Raw genomic sequence first — 19191 nt, 5'->3', positions numbered from 1 at the left:
TTCACCCTCTCCAAGAATTCAGGATCACTGCCTGCAGCACAATATCAGAATTCAGGAGAACATTCAGTCACCTTGTTACAGCAACTCTAAATGCTTTAGCCAGTGGCATTTGGCATGACATACTGATGCTAGTAAATGTCGAAATGTGAGATCCGCGGCCCCTCAGAAACAGCCAGAACAAAACTGAGGTCAACAGTTTTACCTGCCAGGCATTGTGCGCTGCCAAGCTCCTGCACTCATTTGTGATGGCAAACCGCAAAATCATTATTCAAGAATAGTATGAACATGAACAGCCCACTAAATAAACCTGCACACTTTGTGACAAGAGATATTACATTATATTATATTATATTATATTATATTATATTATATTATATTATATTGTCTCGTATCGTATCGTATCATATCATATAATATCATATATTATATCATATTATATTATAAATCATATGTCATTATATTAAATATTATTCCTAATTACTGTAATATTTTTCCTGACTCCGATCCTGCTCAAAGTCATTGGTTAGATCTGGTCAGTTTTGTATGGAGTGTCTGGTTTCTCTGCCCTCAACTCTCAACATCAACATCCTGCTAACCCATGATGGGCAGAATATTATCATTACTCTCAAATAGGTCTTAACTATAATGAGCTAACTATAACACACAGACACACACAGCCAGACAGAGAGACAGAGAGAGAGAGAGAGAGAGAGAGAGAGAGAGAGAGAGAGAGTTTTCGCGAGTGGGAAAGCACTTTTCTTCAAATACAGTACAGCACAATACTTTCCTTTGCAATACTTTTCATAGTGCCCACAGCATATAGTCCATAATATATAAGATCTTGATCACCAGTGAGTGCAGTAATCGCTCTCATTACTGGGTTGTCCTCCAGTGACTTATGGTATGTGTGGGTGTCTCGTGAATAATTGACCCTAGCGTACAGGTGTGCGCATGGACATAACGCTAACGCCAGTTAGACCTCCCGAGGAAAAGACCAGTCCTGGCTGGATTTTGTGGCGTCGTCAGTTTCTCTGACATATGCATGTGGAAGAAATGTAATCTTTTTACGGAATACACAATACACATTAAGAACTAGGCTATACTATAGAATTTGAAGACCTTGACCAACGGAGTTGCGATGAATGACTACTTTTCTCATGATGACGGGACAGCAAAGGGGGGCGAAGTGATGGTACGTGTTCATTAAGCTACATTGTAGCCTACATATGTCGAGATCAGTGAAGTCTGTTATTCATTGACAATTGGTGTTATTGAAGTGTCTTGAGAAAACAATTTGTGTTCTCTTCTGTTACTTCAGCTATTTTGGGAGACGGCAACATTTGCGTTAAAGAGATTCAGAAGTTGCTATTCAAATGCTGCGCTCAGTCGAACTTTTTTCTGGAATACAAAAAGTGTTTTATAAGGGTGACATTCTTCGAGACATCTGAAACCCCTGATACAAGTAATCATTCAGTCTAAATTTCACTTGGTGAAAGTATCTATTCATCTATTTGTCTACCTGTTTATCAAGTTCTTTATCATTATTATGGATGAAAGTTGTTTATTGACTACATTATTTATCGTCATTAACCGCCACACAAGTGGTAAATAAACACATTATAGACTAAGTACTAGTATGTCCTATACTACCATGGTAGTTTATGTGCATTATAAACTATCTAGCATGTCCTATAGGCTACTGCTACCATATAGTTTATGTGCATTATCACAGTTCAGTCTAGACGCTTTCAGCGAGACTTATCTTAATTATGACCCATGGAAGGATATCAAGGTATCCAGACAATATAAGAGAAGGCTACAGTACATCATAAACTCATATACAGTCACTGCAGGCGAACGCTGACCAAGAGCTGTAGAGGTTCCGTCCTGTCCGTCCGGTATGGTCTTTAACAAGTCAGGACAGCAGCATTCTGCATACCTGAGGGAAAATAATTTCACCCTATGGTCCGTTGCACCATGACCCCGAGCCAAACACCCTCCCAGAACCTGTTTTCCCTTGGTCGAGCCCTGGTCGAGGTGTCAGAAACTAATGAGTTTCTGCAGGCCTAATGGAACCAACTTTTATCTCGTAAATTACCCCACTAATAATACTCTTGAGATGTTCATCTTTTTGTTTAATAGCTATTTTTATCATTTCATTTTTATGCTTTAAAAAAAAATAGCAGATTTGCCTGTCTGTGATGAATCTAAACAAAAGTGTTAGTCTCTGTGAGTGTGCTTGCCTTTGTGTGTGTGGGAGAGGGGGGTAATAGTTGTGTGTGCACACATGATAATTAAGGGTATGGAAGGGCATTAGTTGTGTCTTGAACACAAACAGCCTCTTAACCCAATAGCATCTCTTCCTTGGGAGTTGTTGTCTTTGGATCCTCTCCCAGCAGTTGGGTTGGGATCCCTCAGCGCTTATGTAACACACCATACACTTGGTGAAGAAGGTAATCCTAAAATACCACCATGTAACATCCTCTGCAAGTCTGTGTATGTATGCGATAATGGGACATTGTCCCATTGTGCTGCAGACAGTGATGATGATGAATGTTGAAGTTTGCTTTTTGATCCGAATGATCTCACCGGGTCTTTGTTAGCTTAGTGGGTCACTGTGTGTGTGGTATCAGTGTCTCTTTGGCTCTGTGGGGATTAGACATGAGATGAAGTAGAGAGGTCGTAGAGAGGTCATAGTTTATTGACTAATTTGAGTGGAACATTTTAACTGGCCTGAGAAATAGCACAGGAGTGTGAGACTAGACTGAGGTGTGTGATTCATTGGCACTTTGTATGAATGGTTGACTGTACCTGCACGCACGCGTGCGTGTGTGTGTGTGTGTGTGTGTGTGTGTGTGTGTGTGTGTGTGTGTGTGTGTGTGTGTGTGTGTGTGTGTGTGTGTGTGTGTGTGTGTGTTCTCGTGCGTCGTGTACATTATGTAGCCCTACACAAGCACATACCCACGCTTTCACCTATCCATGCAACATGCCATGGCCTACTGGTTAGCGATTCGTACTTGTTACCGGAGGGTTGCTGGTTCGAACCCCGACCAGTAGGCATGGCTGAAGTGCCCTTGAGCAAGGCACCTAACCCCTCACTGCTCCCCGAGCGCCTCTGTTGTTGCAGGCAGCTCACTGCGCCGGGATTAGTATGTGCTTCACATCACTGTGTGCTGAGTGTGTTTCACTAATTCACGGATTGGGATAAATGCAGAGACCAAATTTCCCTCACAGGATCAAATGAGTATATATATATACTTATACTTATATACTGTATATGTTTGTAGCTGGTGTAATTGTTATGAAATGTGTTAACTATGCTGTGTAATTGCAGAGAGCTAAACCCAATTCTTCTTTACTATACAGACTTGTTATGAAATGTGCTATCTTACTGTAATATGCTGTGTAACTGCAGAAAGAGCTAAACCCTTCTTCTTTTCTATACGGACTTGTTATGAAATGTGCTATCTTAACTGTGCTGTGTAACTGCAGAGAGCTAAACCCTTCTTCTTTTCTATACGGACTTGTTATGAAATGTGCTATCTTAACTGTGCTGTGTATTTCTATACAGACGTGTTTGTGTCATTCCAGCCCATAAGCATCTGCGTCTGCAAGCTCTGGAATTTATCCTCTGGTGTTTTCATATCACAATTTACAGCTACTTTGACATGTGTGTGTGTGTGTGTGTGTGTGTGTGTGTGTGTGTGTGTGTGTGTGTGTGTGTGTGTGTTTGTGTGTGTGTGTGTGTCTGCTGGGTGTGTGTGTCTTTTGTATAATTGCGTGCAAGGGATGTTGCTGTTTTCAGGGGATGTGGTTAGGTGTTTTGCTCCAAAACAATGTATGCTAACCTGAGTCATGAAGACCCCTATACACACAAGGCTGGGTCCTGTATCAATACAGTACACACACACACACACACACACACACACACACACACACACACACACACACACACACACACACACACACACACACACACACACACACACACACACACACTCTCACACACACACACACACACATGCACACTAAAACCCACACACACTCACACACACAAACATGCACACTAACCCTTCAAAATCTAGACCACATGCTTTTGTCTACTCCGGTGAAACCCAATCCTAGAATCTGACACTTTGTGAATGCTGTCATTTAATAATGCAGGAGCACTAAAGGAGGATTCACGTGTGAACCCAACACAGATACCACACAGACTCACTGCCAGCCCCAGCACTAACAAGAGCTTAAGGAATTTAGAAAGCTAGAAAGAAAGAAAGAAAGAAAGAAAGAAAGACATAATGAATGAAAGAAAGGGAGAGCAAAAAGTAGTCATGTGGGTTCAGTATATATTTGCATGTAACTTGCATTCTGCTTGTTTTACTTTTGACACGACAATTTTTCCACTCTGCTAAGAGTGCATTTTGTTTGTACAGCGAAAGCCCACTCAGCCTTTAAAGAAAGGTTCTCCAACTGTACACAACACTGGAATTCCTGCAGCTGAACACAATGCCACCCAGAGAGAGTGAGAGAGAGAGAGAGAGAGAGAGAGAGAGAGAGTGAGAGAGAGAGAGAGAGAGAAGACTGACTGGCCCTGTCTCATGTTTGGGCTCCTCGTCCGGCAGGCCCTTGCAGGCACAGAGGGGCTTTGTGGAGAGAGTGAACCTGACCCCTTAATGATTCCTCCTCCTCTGTCCTGGCCTCTCCTATTGATCTTCCACCATCATCAGGGCAGTGAGAGGATAGTGGCTAAGAAGCAGCGTGTGCATGCACACCTAGTGTGTGTGTGTGTGTGTGTGTGTGTGTGTGTGTGTGTGTGTGTGTGTGTGTCATCAGGGCGGTGAGAGTATAGTGGCTAAGAAGCAGCGTGTGCATGCACCCATAGTGTGTGTACCCAGTAATCTGTGTGTGTGTGTCTGTGTGTGCACACTACTCCTAGTAGGCCTAGTACCAGACACTGTTATGCTCAACACAACATAGCAGACACTTGAGCAAATATCTCTAATAAAGGGGTATATACCGGTAGTTACAAGACCAACAATTGTGTATGCTTTTCATGTGTGCGCAATGTGATCTATATCAGACATGTTTGTGTACATAAGTATGTGTGTATGTACCGGTGTGTGTGTGTGTGTGTGTGTGTGTGTGTGTGTGTGTGTGTGTGTGTGTGTGTGTGTGTGTCATCAGGGCGGTGAGAGGATAAGAAGCAGGGTGTGCGTGCAGTAGCCTGAGAAGTTGTGACTTTGATTCCCAGATGCCTGTATTGTGCCCATGAGCAATTAAGGCACTTAACCCTGAGTGGCTCCAGTCTGGAGTCTGGCCTTGCAATTAATTAACATCTGTAGATCACTTTGGATTAAAGTATCAGCCAAATAATATTACAAAATAGAAATAAATAAACATCCTCACCACGGCCCCAACCTAGCCACTCTGACACTAACACTGATGGCCTTGAGGCAGGTTTAAATGGGTTCTACCGGTTGGATAATAGTTTTTGAGAAGAGTTGCATCAGCTTGTTTCCACAGTAAGCTTAGCGGTGAACCAGGGTGCTGGCTTCTCAAGAATAGCTGGCACTACAATCAAACTATTTGAATGAAATGATGCATATCAATGATGGTCATTTCAATAATATAATGCTTTATGGCGTGACTGGTTTCATTTATGTATTGGACCACTTTCAGTTTCATTGACAGTGGTGCAACAAAGTTGTATTGAGTGCTTAAAATGTTTGTTGTCAGGATGGGTGGACATTTTGACACAGCTTCACAGTTCACTATGTGAATGTAAACTGTCATTGTCTGCATGTTCCCACGACCAGCAGAGCCATGCCATTCTGTTTGCTCGACACTGTTTAGATAGATAGATAGATAGATAGATAGATAGATACTTTATTGATCCCCAAGGGGAAATTCTTGGTGTTTTAAGCCCCCACTGTCGACTTCAAGGTACCTAACCCTAACTTTATCCATAACCCTAGTGCCTTCCATGCAGCACTGCCTGGAGGACGACATTGGGGGCTTAAAACCCCAAGTAACATTCCGTTTACTCCAAATACAGCTCTGTGAGGCGATGGATCTGCAAGTCACCTGCAGGGGGCACCGCTGGGCCTCAGAGGGAGGAGGGTGCGTTCAGGCTGGGGTGTCACGCCCGTCCCCTCCCTCTCTGACTCACAAACACACACACACACACACACACACCAGTGAGCTCAACCGGGGAGGTCCAATGCTGACGCTCACAACACATGCCTGTGTGTGTGTGTGTGTGTGTTAGAGTGAAACAGATAGACAGAGAGAGCAGTAGAGAGAAAGCGGATTAGGGGATTCCTGTGCCTGTGTCTACGGTTGTGAAGCTTTGTTTCAGTCCTGTTGCTGTGCAGCTGAAAAGCCTGTCAAGTGAATCCTGAGCTACAGGTAAGAGTGTTTTAGTTTCAGACAACTTAAAGCTACAAGTAAGAGTGTTTTAGTTTCAGACTATACTTAAAGCTACAGCTAAGAGTGTTTTGAGACTACTGTTTTAGTTTCAGACTACTTAAAGCTTCTGTGTTCCCAGATGATTGGTTATGTGTTTCATAATGTGTCAGGGGACATATGAGAGGAATGTTCGATCTTCTCTAAAACAAACTAGTGTTTGTTACTTCATGATGGTCATTTAATTCGGCATTGTGTGTTGTAGGATCTTTTTCCGACCTTCTGAAATGTTTCACAGTTCTTGTGACAGTACGTACCAGCAAATGACTTGGCGGTTATCTCCCTCGCAGGGTTGCTGAATTTTATCTCTGCCCCACTTTAGAAGCTATTAAAACTCATTAGAAATGAGTTCTCTCTAATTAATCTCTAGATTAATCTCAAAGGAGCATAAAGTCCTAGTATTTCAGTCTCTCGTCGTCAAGGTCATATGAAATGGTGCAGAGCCTGGATACGCTTTGATTGACACATGGATTCCAGATGCCACCATCCCATATAACTCTTTCCTTACTGTGCTTTAAAATGAACATCTTCTGATCCTGTGCTCCTGAGATATGTATCGCTATGTCTCAATGTATATTATCCATTGTCATAGGCAGTGAAGGATCTGATATGGTAAAAGAGTTTCCCCCTATGTTTTGTTCTTGGATATATATACCCTCATTAATGGCTAGATGAGGTGTCCAATAAAATGAGAGAATGGCTAAATAGGGAAGTGAAGCGGTGAAAGGATGATTCAGGCTGAGAGTTGTTTTAGCTCAGTGATGTCATTTCTTTGCTCCAAAGCATGAGTGGGCCGCTGACCTGAGGTCACAGCTTCTGACAGTGACCTCATGCGATATCCCTGTCAGTTCCTGAAACTGAGCAGTATGTGTCCGTAATGTAGATTCACCCTTCACTCTCACTCTCCATCCCAAGATGGTGTATAGTGGGCATGTATGTGTGCCTGTGTGTGTGTGTGTGTTCCCTCACTCTCCACCTCATGCTGGTGTGCAGTGAGCATAAGTGTGTGTTTGTACGTGTGTGTGTGTGTGTGCGTGTGTGTGTGTGTATTCCTTCACTCTCCAACTCAAACTAGTGTGTGCGTTCTGGCGCATAGTGGCTGCCATGCATCAGGTACTCCAGTTGAGGTTCCCCCTTTCACTGTAAAGCATTTTTGGTGCCTTGATAAAGCGCTATATGAACGACAATGCAATGTGTTGTTGTGGTCCAAGGGTCAGTTGTGTTGTGATGTTTCTTGGTATTTTATGCCCCCCCCCCCCCCCCCCCCCCCCCCCCCCCCCACCCCCCACAATGTTTTATGCCCCCCCAATGTTGTCTTCAAGGCAGCACTAGGGTTAGGCATGGGTTAGGGTTAGGGTTAGGTTTAGGGTTAGGTGCCTTTAAGTCAGTGGTGGCAGCACTGTCTGGAAGACGATGTTGGGGGCATGAAACACCATCGAGCTGTTGTGACAGAGTGCATGATGACATGGATGAGACAGGATATTACTTATTGGACATCAGCTCATCAGATCACGCTGTGTCTTGGCATGGTTGCAAATTCAAAGATGAAATGCTTTCATAATGTGAAGCACAAAGTTTGGTATTGAGTATGGAAAGATAATGGGGTGGGGGTAGTGTAGTTTAGTGGTTAAGGAGCTGGGCTAGTGTGCAGTTAGCCTGGGTGCCATTCCGAACTTAGTCCCGCCCACAACGTTTGAGGTCGGGAAGTTCGGTCTGGCATTGATCAATAGTGGCGCGAGTATGCTCGCCCAAATACTGGCGGGCCAATCAAATTGTCAGGGCGGGCTTTATACGATGATGGACAGATGCTCAACAGTAACGTAATCCACCACGTCACCAAAGAGCGCTTGGGTTGAATTCGTTTACAACAACGATGGCTGCCGCTGGAGAATTGAGATGTGTAGATTCTGCTATCAGGTCTGTTCTAGAAGATATCGACAGCGAATTAATTTTAAAAGAGGAACAGAGTAACGGGATCAAGGCATTTGTTGATAATAAAGATGTTTTTTGCCGAAGCAACTGAAATGGGCATCACGGCGATGCAACTCGGCTTGCACGACGAGGTGGATATAGCCAGCGGTCGTTGCCAGATCCTTTTTTGAAGCCCGGAATCCTGGCTGCTGAACAACAAGTGGAGGGACATGCTAGGCTCCGATGTTTTTCAAGCCAACGTAATGGGTATCGTCGTGGACGAAGTTCATCTAACTTACAAATTCTGACTAGAATTGAGTATGACTACGTCAGGCTAGTGTGCAGTAGCCTGAGAGTTGTGGGTTCAATTCCCGGCTTCCACCGTTGTGCCCTTGAGCAAGGCACTTAACCCCAAGTTGCTCTTGGGACAATGTAGTCCCTTGTAAAATTTGACATATGTTAGTCACTTTGGACAACAGTGTCTGCTGAATGTAATGTAATAATATTTCTTCAGATTAGGACGTGTAACTGTCATGGTGGTGAGCGTGGTAGTGAAATTGCCGTCTCAGTTTTTTGTGTCATGTCCTTAATGTGTTGCTGCGCTGCACGTGGCAGATTTTATTTTACCTACAAATGTGAATTTGTTGCATTGAATCTCGTCTTCCCTGCAGGCACACACACACACACACACACACACACACACACACACACACACACACACACACACACACACACACACACACACACACACACAATCACTTGTTTACTCTTACAATTAGATATGTGAAACATCTGGCATTGTAATAGCATCCATCAAGTCAATATAGTAATGCATAACTCATAACAAATATTGTTGAGCATCGTTCCTAAATATCAAACCCATGTGAGAAGAACAGTTCATGCAACAGACCTCCAGAGATATCAGTCATTCCTCAGTCCACCAAATTCCTCATTGGGTTATGTAACATGTTTTTCTAAACAAACATATGCTGCCACAGATGCCATGTCCTTTTGTATTTCTGGCAAAATACTGCACCTTCTTCAGTTGAACTGTTAATTAGGAATGTGAATTATGAACTGCATCAAGATTCTTATCATCAAAGGTGAGTGATTGAGGAGATCATTATGCAACACTTCCACTGAAGCACTAAGTATATATTGGATTACCAGTTAGATTAGATTAAATTAGATTCAACTTTATTGTCATTGTGCAAGTTGATAGTCAGGGTTGGGTAGTAACGGATTACATGTAATCTGGATTACGTAATCAGATTACAAAAATCAAGTAACTATAATCAGCCCAGATTACAATAAAAAAATTGTGTAATCAGATTACAGTTACATTGTTGGGGATTACCTGATTACATTTTATCATGCAAACAATGCAACTTTTTTTATGATAGCCTAGCTATCTTTTAATTTGACAAGCAGTTCATTCGGATGTTCACTTTTTAGACTTTTTAAAGATATAGTTAAGAACAAAATTATTCATACCCCTGGCAAATGATGATTTTTCTTTTGACCAATATGTTTGTTCTTACTTAAAATGGCACTTGCACATGCCAAAAGGTTGCAAGACAATGTGGTAAAAACATGGAATAAAAAAAAAGTGTTTTTATCTTTTTTAACATTTTTATGAAAAATTGCGTGTTCAAAATTATTCATACCCTTTTTAAACAATCACTGGAAACATCTTTATTTACCACCACAGCTCTCAAAATGGTTCATATAATACCCACCAAGCCTCTTCATGTCACACCTATCTGAAGAACAAAAGGCCTCTACAGGCCTACAAGGCTTTCACTGAATTCAAGGATAAAACAAATGATGCTTGCATACAGACCAAAGACACATACACAGGGTACACATGGGTACAAAATCACAAATGACCATAAGAACTAGAATTGCGGTTCCGAGGAACTGCAAGAGTGGGTTTGATCTGGGGCACGGAACTCGGCCTCATCCAAGGATTCCAACGGTACCTCATTTATGAAAATCGGGCACACGGATCAAAAGTTATCTGCATCAACGCAACATCCAATAAGCTAAAACGCATAAATAACGTGGTTGCTATGCTGGTTGCTAGGGCAATCATGCTGGTTGCTCAGGTGGTCGCTAGGTTAGAAGGCCAGTGCCTCCTGAGAGGCCTGAAGGGTCAGTTCTGAGGTTGTTGACTGCTGAAACCGAAAAATGGACTGCATTTTCTTAAAAGACAATGTGACTGAAGTGCGGGCAAAGTTTGCACAGAAATGTACGATTTTTCCCACCCTCATCGACCTTGTCATAAAACTTGTTTAAATGATCACACGACGCCTCCTTGCTGCTTTGTCGTCTACATCAGCCTTTCTCAAACTTCTTTGACCTGAGGCCCAGTCAAGGCATACTTTGGGGTCATAGGGCCCACCTACATGAACCCACCCCCTCCTCCCACCCCCCATCAAATTGTAATATCATCACAATTATTATTATTTTTATACTATATTGCTATACATGCACTTCAAAACAGTCAATGTTTAAAGTGCTAAGATTGATCACAAAAGTTTGTGAAAGCATGCACATCAGAGTACTGCTTTACTAATGTAAAATATAATTAGGCCTACACTAGTTTCATTGTTTTTGCATTGTTGCATGATTGATATGCTATTTAATTACATTTCATTTGAATGCCTGAATGTAAGAATTCAGAAAACACAATACCAGCTTTTAACAATACTGTGGTTTACTAGTTTATGTAAATCACATAACACATGAACTGTTTACATACTACAATAATACTGTGCCCATTCATTAACATATATTAAACATCAGGCGTCTTGTTTACACATTTAAACCATATTTGCACTTCGAATTTCGCTTCCAAATTGTAGTAACTACATCTACGAAGTCTAAGGAAGATAACCATGTAGTCCGTTCATAGATAAGATACATTTTGACAGAACTACAGACTTCGTGAGCCTAGTAGCCCTACCTAAAAAGACTCCATTCACTTAATTGCAAAATCTCGGTTGGTCTGTTTACACATTAAAACCATATTTACACTTTGAAATTCGCTTCCAAATTGTAGTAACTACATCTACGAAGTCTAAGGAAGATAACCATGCAGTCCGTTCATAGATAAGATACATTTTGACAGAACTACAGACTTCGTGAGCCTAGTAGCCCTACCTAAAAAGACTCCATTCACTTAATTGCAAAATCGCGGTTGGTCTGTTTACACATTAAAACCATATTTACACTTCGAAATTCGCTTCCAAATTGTAGTAACTACATCTACGAAGTCTAAGGAAGATAACCATGTAGTCTGTTCAACGATAAGATACATTTTGACAGAACTACAGACCTCGTAAAAGTAGTACCTAAAATGAGTGTGATAAATGGCCATATCACGTAGCCTAAAGCATAGCATATGACAACAGCAAATAGCTAACGTTTACGTTAGCCTAACTTACTTATCGTTGACGTTGACCCGACACGTTCATAAGTTAGACCATAGACTGATAAGGACGTCCATCAAACAAAAAGGGTTCGTTCGATGTCTTCAAATTCGTTCAAATTCCGTGTGCATTCTGTGTATCTTTCGTGCTGCTATCCTGTAACCTCTTCCTGCTGTTCTGGCAACAAGGTTTCATGGGAGATTACGCCACATCCCAGAGAGTTGTGTTGTCTCAAGATGGCGCCCGTCTGTGTGAACGAGACGTGAACGGTACTGTTTTTCTTTTTAATAAACTGCCTGTAGACTTACACAGTTCTGAATGCTTCGGTTTACATGTAGATACCCTCATTATGCTACGGTGTAAGTGTGTTGCTATTTGGAGCCTTGGTAGCTATTTATTTTTACTACGTTTAGTTCAAGTGCTCTGGTTCAAGCATCGTTGTGTTTGGTGGGTCAGGTGACGAGCCGTCGGATCACAGCACAGCACCCAGAATGCATTGCAACACACCGTCTTAAAGGGACTCATCGTTAGGTCGGCTTTAAATAGCATACAGAACCTATAACAATACAATGTTGTCTGTAAGCTCCACAGATCGTGGCAAGACAATTGAATTGATTGTGGACTTCTTGCCGGGCAATGATGAGTAACTAAACATGAATAGTAATGATGCGTGGATGTGCATAATATCTGTATGAAAGTGTGTTTCTCAATGTAATAATCTATACAACTGTTCACATAACTAAGTTAAAATGGAGCTAGCTGGGCATAGGACTGGGCTGAATGGATTGGGAAAATACTTTATTTATTTATTTTTTTAATGACCTATATGAACATGGTTTGGCTTTAAAAAAAAGATGAGACAGCGCGAACATTACCTTTACACTTAGTGCTGGCAAGGCATTGAACTGGGCTTCATTCGAGGATTCCAACGGTACCTCATTCATGAAAATCGGACATACTGGTCAAAAGTTACATGCACACACCTTCATATACACAGACAGCCCAGCCCAGCCCATTAGAGCTCTGCCAGGTGGCTTAGAACTCTTCCAGGTGCAAGCTTAAGCAATTAGAGCTGTGATGTCACAATCGAAATTTGAATTCTGAACATTCCGCCATTCATTTCAATGGGCCCAAAAAACGCAGAAAAACGGGAATACTGCGAAAACGACAAGGGCCAGCGACACGAAATTAACAAGCAAGTTACACCGGTTCGGGCCTGAATTTTTGGAGTTCGAACTGCGTCGATAGCTCAACGGTCTAGGAGCAGTAGTTCGGCCAAAAAGTGGGTGAACAGGAATAACTAGAATTGCGGTTCCGAGGAACTGCAAGAGTGGGTTTGATCAGGGGCATGGAACTCGGCCTCATCCAAGGATTCCAACGGTACCTCATTTATGAAAATCGGACATACGGGTCAAAAGTTACATGCACACACCTTCATATACACAGACAGCCCAGCCCAGCCCATTAGAGCTCTGCCAGATGGCTCAGAACTCTGCCAGGTGCAAGCTTAAACAATTAGAGCTGTATTGTCACAATCGAATTAGAATCCTTGAACATTCCGCCATTCATTTCAATGGGGCCCAAAAACGCAGAAAAACGGGAATACCGCGAAAACGACAAGGGCCAGCGACACGAAAGTAACAAGCAAGTTACACCGGTTCGGGCCTGAATTTTTGGAGTTCGAACTGCGTCGATAGCTCAAACGGTCTAGGAGCAGTAGTTCGGCCAAAAAGTGGGTGAATAAGAAGATATAAGTAAACTTAAGAAGAACAATAGTGGGCTTGCTCCGCAAGCCCACAGCGGTCTTGCTGGATCAAACCCACTAATAAATAAATAAAGTAAACTTAAGAAGAACAATAGTGGGCTTGCTGGATCAAACCCACTAATAAATAAAGTAAACTTAAGAAGAACAATAGTGGGCTTGCTGGATCAAACCCACTAATAAATAAAGTAAACTTAAGAAGAACAATAGTGGGCTTGCTGGATCAAACCCACTAATAAATAAATAAAGTAAACTTAAGAAGAACAATAGTGGGCTTGCTGGATCAAACCCACTAACTATACAGTCTTCAAGTCATAAAGACTTGAATCATTAAACTGTTCACATAAAATATGAATACAAAATATTCCCTTCAAAGTACAACAACAAAATACAGTAGACAACGAAATGCAGTTGTTAATAAATGAAACCGGTTAGGTAGAAGGTTTATCTCAGACAATGGTGAACTTCCTATTAAAGGTTTAGATTACATAGGTCATTCAAATTTATGTCTAATTGGCAGTTTGGGCAAGTTTGGGAAAACCCACAGCTTACATTTACGTGTATTAATCTAGCATTTTATCCAAGCGACTTACAATTATATTACAAGGGCCATTCTCCTCAAACTCCTTAAGTGCGGTGCAACCCACAACTTTGGAGGCTCCCACTGCCTACTAGCCCAGCTCCTTAGCCTTAGCGGCACTGTTACAGCTCCTTAGCCACTGCCTACTAGCCCAGCTCCTTAGCCACTGTCACTTAGTTAGTAAATATCATCTTAGATCATTAGATCATATTGTAAATATTATTTACAATAACAATTAAATCAATGTGCTCTTGATAAGGGCACATTGGCTCTTTGTTTTTGAGCAATGTTTTATCAGCCGCTGTGTGTGATTTAGGTCAGTTAATGGATTACATAATCCTCATTGAGAGAGTATCCTACTTGTTAACTGTCAATAATATTCAAATAAAACAGCATACAGTGCATTATGTATGTATAAAGTATATGCATAATATGCAATACACAATCGAGACTAAATGCCGCCAGAGAGCGAAATATAGTATGCTTCAGGTATGTTATTTACTCACACAAAAACACTTTTGCACAATGAATTAATTAGAATGAATCATGATACTAATGACAGAGTGAAGAGAGGAGAGAAGCATCATGGCGTGGGCTTGTTAATGACTGTGTTCAGTGAAGGAATGTACTGAAACGCTTGCCAGCGTTCCCTGTGATGGAGCTACACATTAACATGTCAGAACGTAGCGCTCCCATCCTGCTCTTACCACAATACGCGTTATGACATCCATTTCTGGCTCTGATGGGCCTTAATGACTTTGGGTTGAGCGTGTGAGTGACAGGCCAAGGAGGGAGTAATGGGTGTTGAAGGGGTGTGTTTGCATGTGTGTGTGTGTTTTGAGGAAAAGAACACTGTGTCTTCAAATGGCAAGGCAAGGCGTGGCTATAGCGTTGTTCTTCAAGTACTGTGTGTGTAGAGTGTGTGTGTGTGTGTGTGTGTGTGTGTGTGTGTGGGTGTGTGGGTGTGTGTGTGTGCTTTGCATGCATGCGTGCGTCTGTGCTTTGTATATGTATGTATGCATGTGTGTCTGTGATATGTTCAAACGCGAGACGGCATTTAACATAACGTCATCATAGGTTAGGAACAATGGTGTCTGAAGGGAGTTTGATTAAGACATGTGGCTTGAATGGATTCTCTGTGTCAGCGTCATGTCTGCCCAGAACAGATGTGAAAGGCATTGGATTTGGCTCTTATCTCTGCTGAAAAGCATTAGTCTGCATTCCACAGCCAGGTCCTCAAGTCTCGACCGAATCTCAGACACTGACCTCATTCCCCCACCTCTGTCACGGCACAGAAGGGCGAGACAATACTGACAACATACGCAGACACACACACACACACACACACACACACACACACACACACACACACACACACACACACACTTACCTCCTGTACAAACAAACATGCACAGTCAAACACACATGCACACAAACAGTAAATACACATACAAGTGCACACATACAAATACACACACACACACTCACACACACACACACACACACACACACACACACATACAAACCGGTACATACACACATACTTATGTACACAAACATGCCTGATATAAGCATACACAATTGACAAGCATACACAATTGTTGGCTTTGTAACTATATACCCCTATATTAGAGATATTTGCTCAAGAGTCTGCTATGTCTACTGTTGAGGATAACAGTGTCTGGTGTTTTTGTCATGGACAACAGTGACATATGCGAGCCTATCATAACAAAAAATACCACACCGAAAGAACAACATTCTTCCCAGACACTCCCATGGTCTCTTAATCGCGTCTTCTTGGCCATGCGGGTTGATCCTTACACCTTCACGCGGGCTGGTCTCTCCTGTCCTTGTAAGGCATGCCTCTCCCAGGCCCCTATAGGTGAGTCATGGACACTCACATCCTGAACTTCACCTGAGTCGTTACTTACAGGGAGCACGCACGTCTAGAGTTTTAGAAATCAGCCACTTTCAAATAAATGGTCAAATTCACCAGCCACTCAATAGTAGATCATTGTGTATCTCGTGTCTGAAATCTACCAGCCACGTTCATATCATACCAGCGCTCGGCTGTGGGCTGGTGCTAATTTCCATCTCCGATCAACTAGTTGTGATCAGGCGATTATGTAATCATTTGGACAAGCCTGCACACAGCCGATCCTTACTGTGCTGCCGTAGGCTCGTCATTTAAGCTTTTATTGCCGTTCCCGGTTTCTGCCCCATTCCCGCCTCGCCTCAGTGGGCGTACAGCTCCACTGTGATTTGCTGGAAGAGGATGAAAGGGTCAGCTCAGCCTTGCGGGGCTACTGACGCACCTCTAACTCCCCACTGCTACTTTTTGCCCCAGCATGCTATAGCTGCATCTGTGGTTGTAGAACCTGCTCAGACAGAGCACTCTTCCCTCTGCCTGTGAGTCTTCTTGGCTAGTCACCCAGTTATTGTATATGGAACAACTGTATATGCCCCCCCCCCCCCCCATATATATGTATGTGTATGTGTGTGAGAGAGAGTGTGTGTGTGTGGGTGTGTGGGTGTGTGTTGTGTTGTTTGTGTGTGTGTGTTGTGTGTGGGTGTTCTTATGTATTCTGTTCTGTTGCCCACCTGTCTCTCCCCCACCATGATTGCAGTAAACCTGCTCAGGCAACGACAGTATACCTGCCCAGACAGCCCACTCTTCCCTCTGCCAGGTGCTGCAGGGTTCTTCCCTATGGGTGTGTCTGCTGACATATGAGGGGAAACCTCAACATTCCCTACCCAGCCAGCTGACCATTAAGCATTACACAAGGTAGCAAGAGGATATAGCAAATCGCTGAAACATAACCGTAACATAACCCCCTGCCAGAAGCTACAGTGAGTAGACACCCATCTAAAATGCTCCCCTGGAGGTATGTTTAGTCTTGCTCTGCCTCCCGTGCCCACTCAACCCCACATCACCGCACCCGACCCACCCCACCCCACCCCCCAGCCCACTCCTGCAGTGCCAGGCAGAAGTGTGACTAAGTTCCTTCCGTACAGTTTCCCTTAGATGGCCAGGGATTTGTCCTTCTCCCTGGGTCTCCATGCCCCATGCCCGTATATACCTTGTCTGGCTGTGTTTGAGAACGATGCCATGTATAGTCCTACAGACTCATATTTGCCATGTTTCGATGTCTACCAGTCCGTTATGGTTACAGGTAAAGAGACATAGGGTCTTATTATATACATTTGCCTTATTATATAAGGCAGAGGGTCACCATATCACAGTCCTCTATGATCATCCAGGTTCAGAATGCAGAGGATGGCATCGGTCATAATATCATGTGACAGGGCCCAGGGTAGGGGTCTCTGCTGTCCTGCAGTCAAAAGACTGCTCTTGTATAAGTATAAGTAAGTATAAGTATATATACTCTTTTGAGCCCATGAGGGAAATTTGGTCTCTGCATTTATCCCAATCCGTGAATTAGTGAAACACACTCAGCACACACTAATCCCGGCGCAGTGAGCTGCCGGCAACAACAGCGGCGCTCGGGGAGCAGTGAGGGGTTAGGTTGCTTAAGGGCACTACAGCCGTGCCTACTGGTTGGGGTTCGAACCGGCAACCCTCCGGTTACAAGTCCGAAGTGCTAACTAGTAGGCCATGGCTGCCCCCAATTTACCCCAATTTGTTAGATTTACAAAAAAAATCACTTGATCTTGTATTCCATATTTTGATGTTTGGTAGGTATGGAGAAGGTTTCAAAACTGTGATGGAGCATGATGTGCCATTTGCTTCCATTTCTTTCTTACCAAAATATTCTCTGCGGCAACATTCCTTGTCAGTCCTGTAACTGAAATTCAATTGTATTCCTTAGAATATTTACTTATCTTTAACTGTGGCAACATTCCTTGGAAGTTGTGTAACTGAAGTTGATTTGCATTCATCATAGCATTTATTCATTATTCAGATGTTGGAGTGTGTGTTGAGTGATCTGGGGGAGTGTTTGCACAACGTTGTCGTCAGCCATGCACTGAGGTTAGGAATGGAATGCCTTTAAGATTTGCATTGGGACTTTGCCATCTCTTTTATGTGGTGGCATACAGCCATTTCTTTTGTTTGCTTAGTCACTGCCCAGGGTTTGGATTCCATTTAACATGATCATAATAGTCCTCCATAGTCCTTTCTCTGGCCTGTTGCTGTTTAAATATGACAGTCTGACCAAGTTTTGACCATTTAAAAGTAACATGGACGTGACAATCAAGGTCCTAATGATGAAGGACTACCAAACTCTTGTGGCATGGCTATCTACATTACAGCTGTTGTAGTAGAACAAGTGACAACTGAAGCCCAACAGTTATGGCAGGAATGTAGTTAGTCCCTTTTCTCAAAACAGCACCAGAACTCTGCTCACACGCAACACGGGTGATTGTATGGATGTGTGTGTGTGATTTAGGGTTTAAAATGGCCAGGAAAAGGGAGACACTGCTAAAGCTCTGAAGAGGAAACACCTGTACTGCACCTGGCATGCAAATGTGTGTGTGTGTGTGTGTGTGTGTGTGTGTGTGTGTGTGTGTGTGTGTGTGTGTGAGTCTGTGTGTGGGGGTATGAAAAATGTGGTTGCGTGTGTGTGTGTGTGTGTGTGCGTGCACTCTCGTATTGTACATTATGTCCAGGTGCACTCACACACATTCGATTGCATGTGCATTTGAAGAATCCAGTGAAAGCCGGGCAATGCTGAGAAGTACTCAGATTTGTTATGCAAATGTTGCCTAAAATGAGGACGTTCAAAGGACATCAAGACTGTGCCAGGGACAAATACAGTACAAAGCAGCAGTTTCTCATTTATGTGCTACTGTTCAGACCTGCTACTTAGAGGTTTGGAAGCAAGAGTGTACTTGTTCAGTGTGCTTCTTATTCGTTGTCCTGAACACACTCTATAACACTGACGGGAGGATCCTGTCCTGTTCTTTCTTTTGATTTGTGCTTTATTTAATTCATGTGTATTTTTTATTTTTTTTAAAAGAACATAATGGGTAAGAGTTACATGTCTCACACACACACACACACACACACACACACACAC

At 42.8% G+C, this 19191-nt stretch overlaps 1 protein-coding gene across 4 annotated transcripts in view; it reads left to right on the top strand.

Moving 5' to 3' along the window:
* The first annotated feature begins 980 nt into the window (after positions 1-980).
* tuft1b (tuftelin 1b) overlaps positions 981-19191 on the top strand; it is a 30333-nt gene continuing 12122 nt past the window's right edge. For 3 of the 4 annotated variants that reach the window (XM_076301225.1, XM_076301224.1, XM_076301226.1), the window contains exon 1: positions 981-1192. In XM_076301225.1, coding sequence (XP_076157340.1) covers positions 1139-1192 — 54 coding nt within the window. In that variant the 5' untranslated portion in view covers positions 981-1138. Of the gene's footprint in view, positions 1193-6203; positions 6409-19191 lie in introns of those variants that run through there. The other variant, XM_076301227.1, reaches the window with a different exon arrangement.

Source organism: Alosa pseudoharengus, unplaced genomic scaffold (genome assembly GCF_046254945.1).
Source record: "Alosa pseudoharengus isolate Yale_2024_CS ecotype anadromous, Long Island Sound unplaced genomic scaffold, YU_APseudo_1.1 YU_APseudo_1.1_scf_23, whole genome shotgun sequence".
NCBI classification, from domain to species: domain Eukaryota; kingdom Metazoa; phylum Chordata; class Actinopteri; order Clupeiformes; family Clupeidae; genus Alosa; species Alosa pseudoharengus.
The sequence above is the reverse complement of the archived record's forward strand: the minus strand, read 5'-3'. Positions and strand labels throughout refer to the sequence as shown.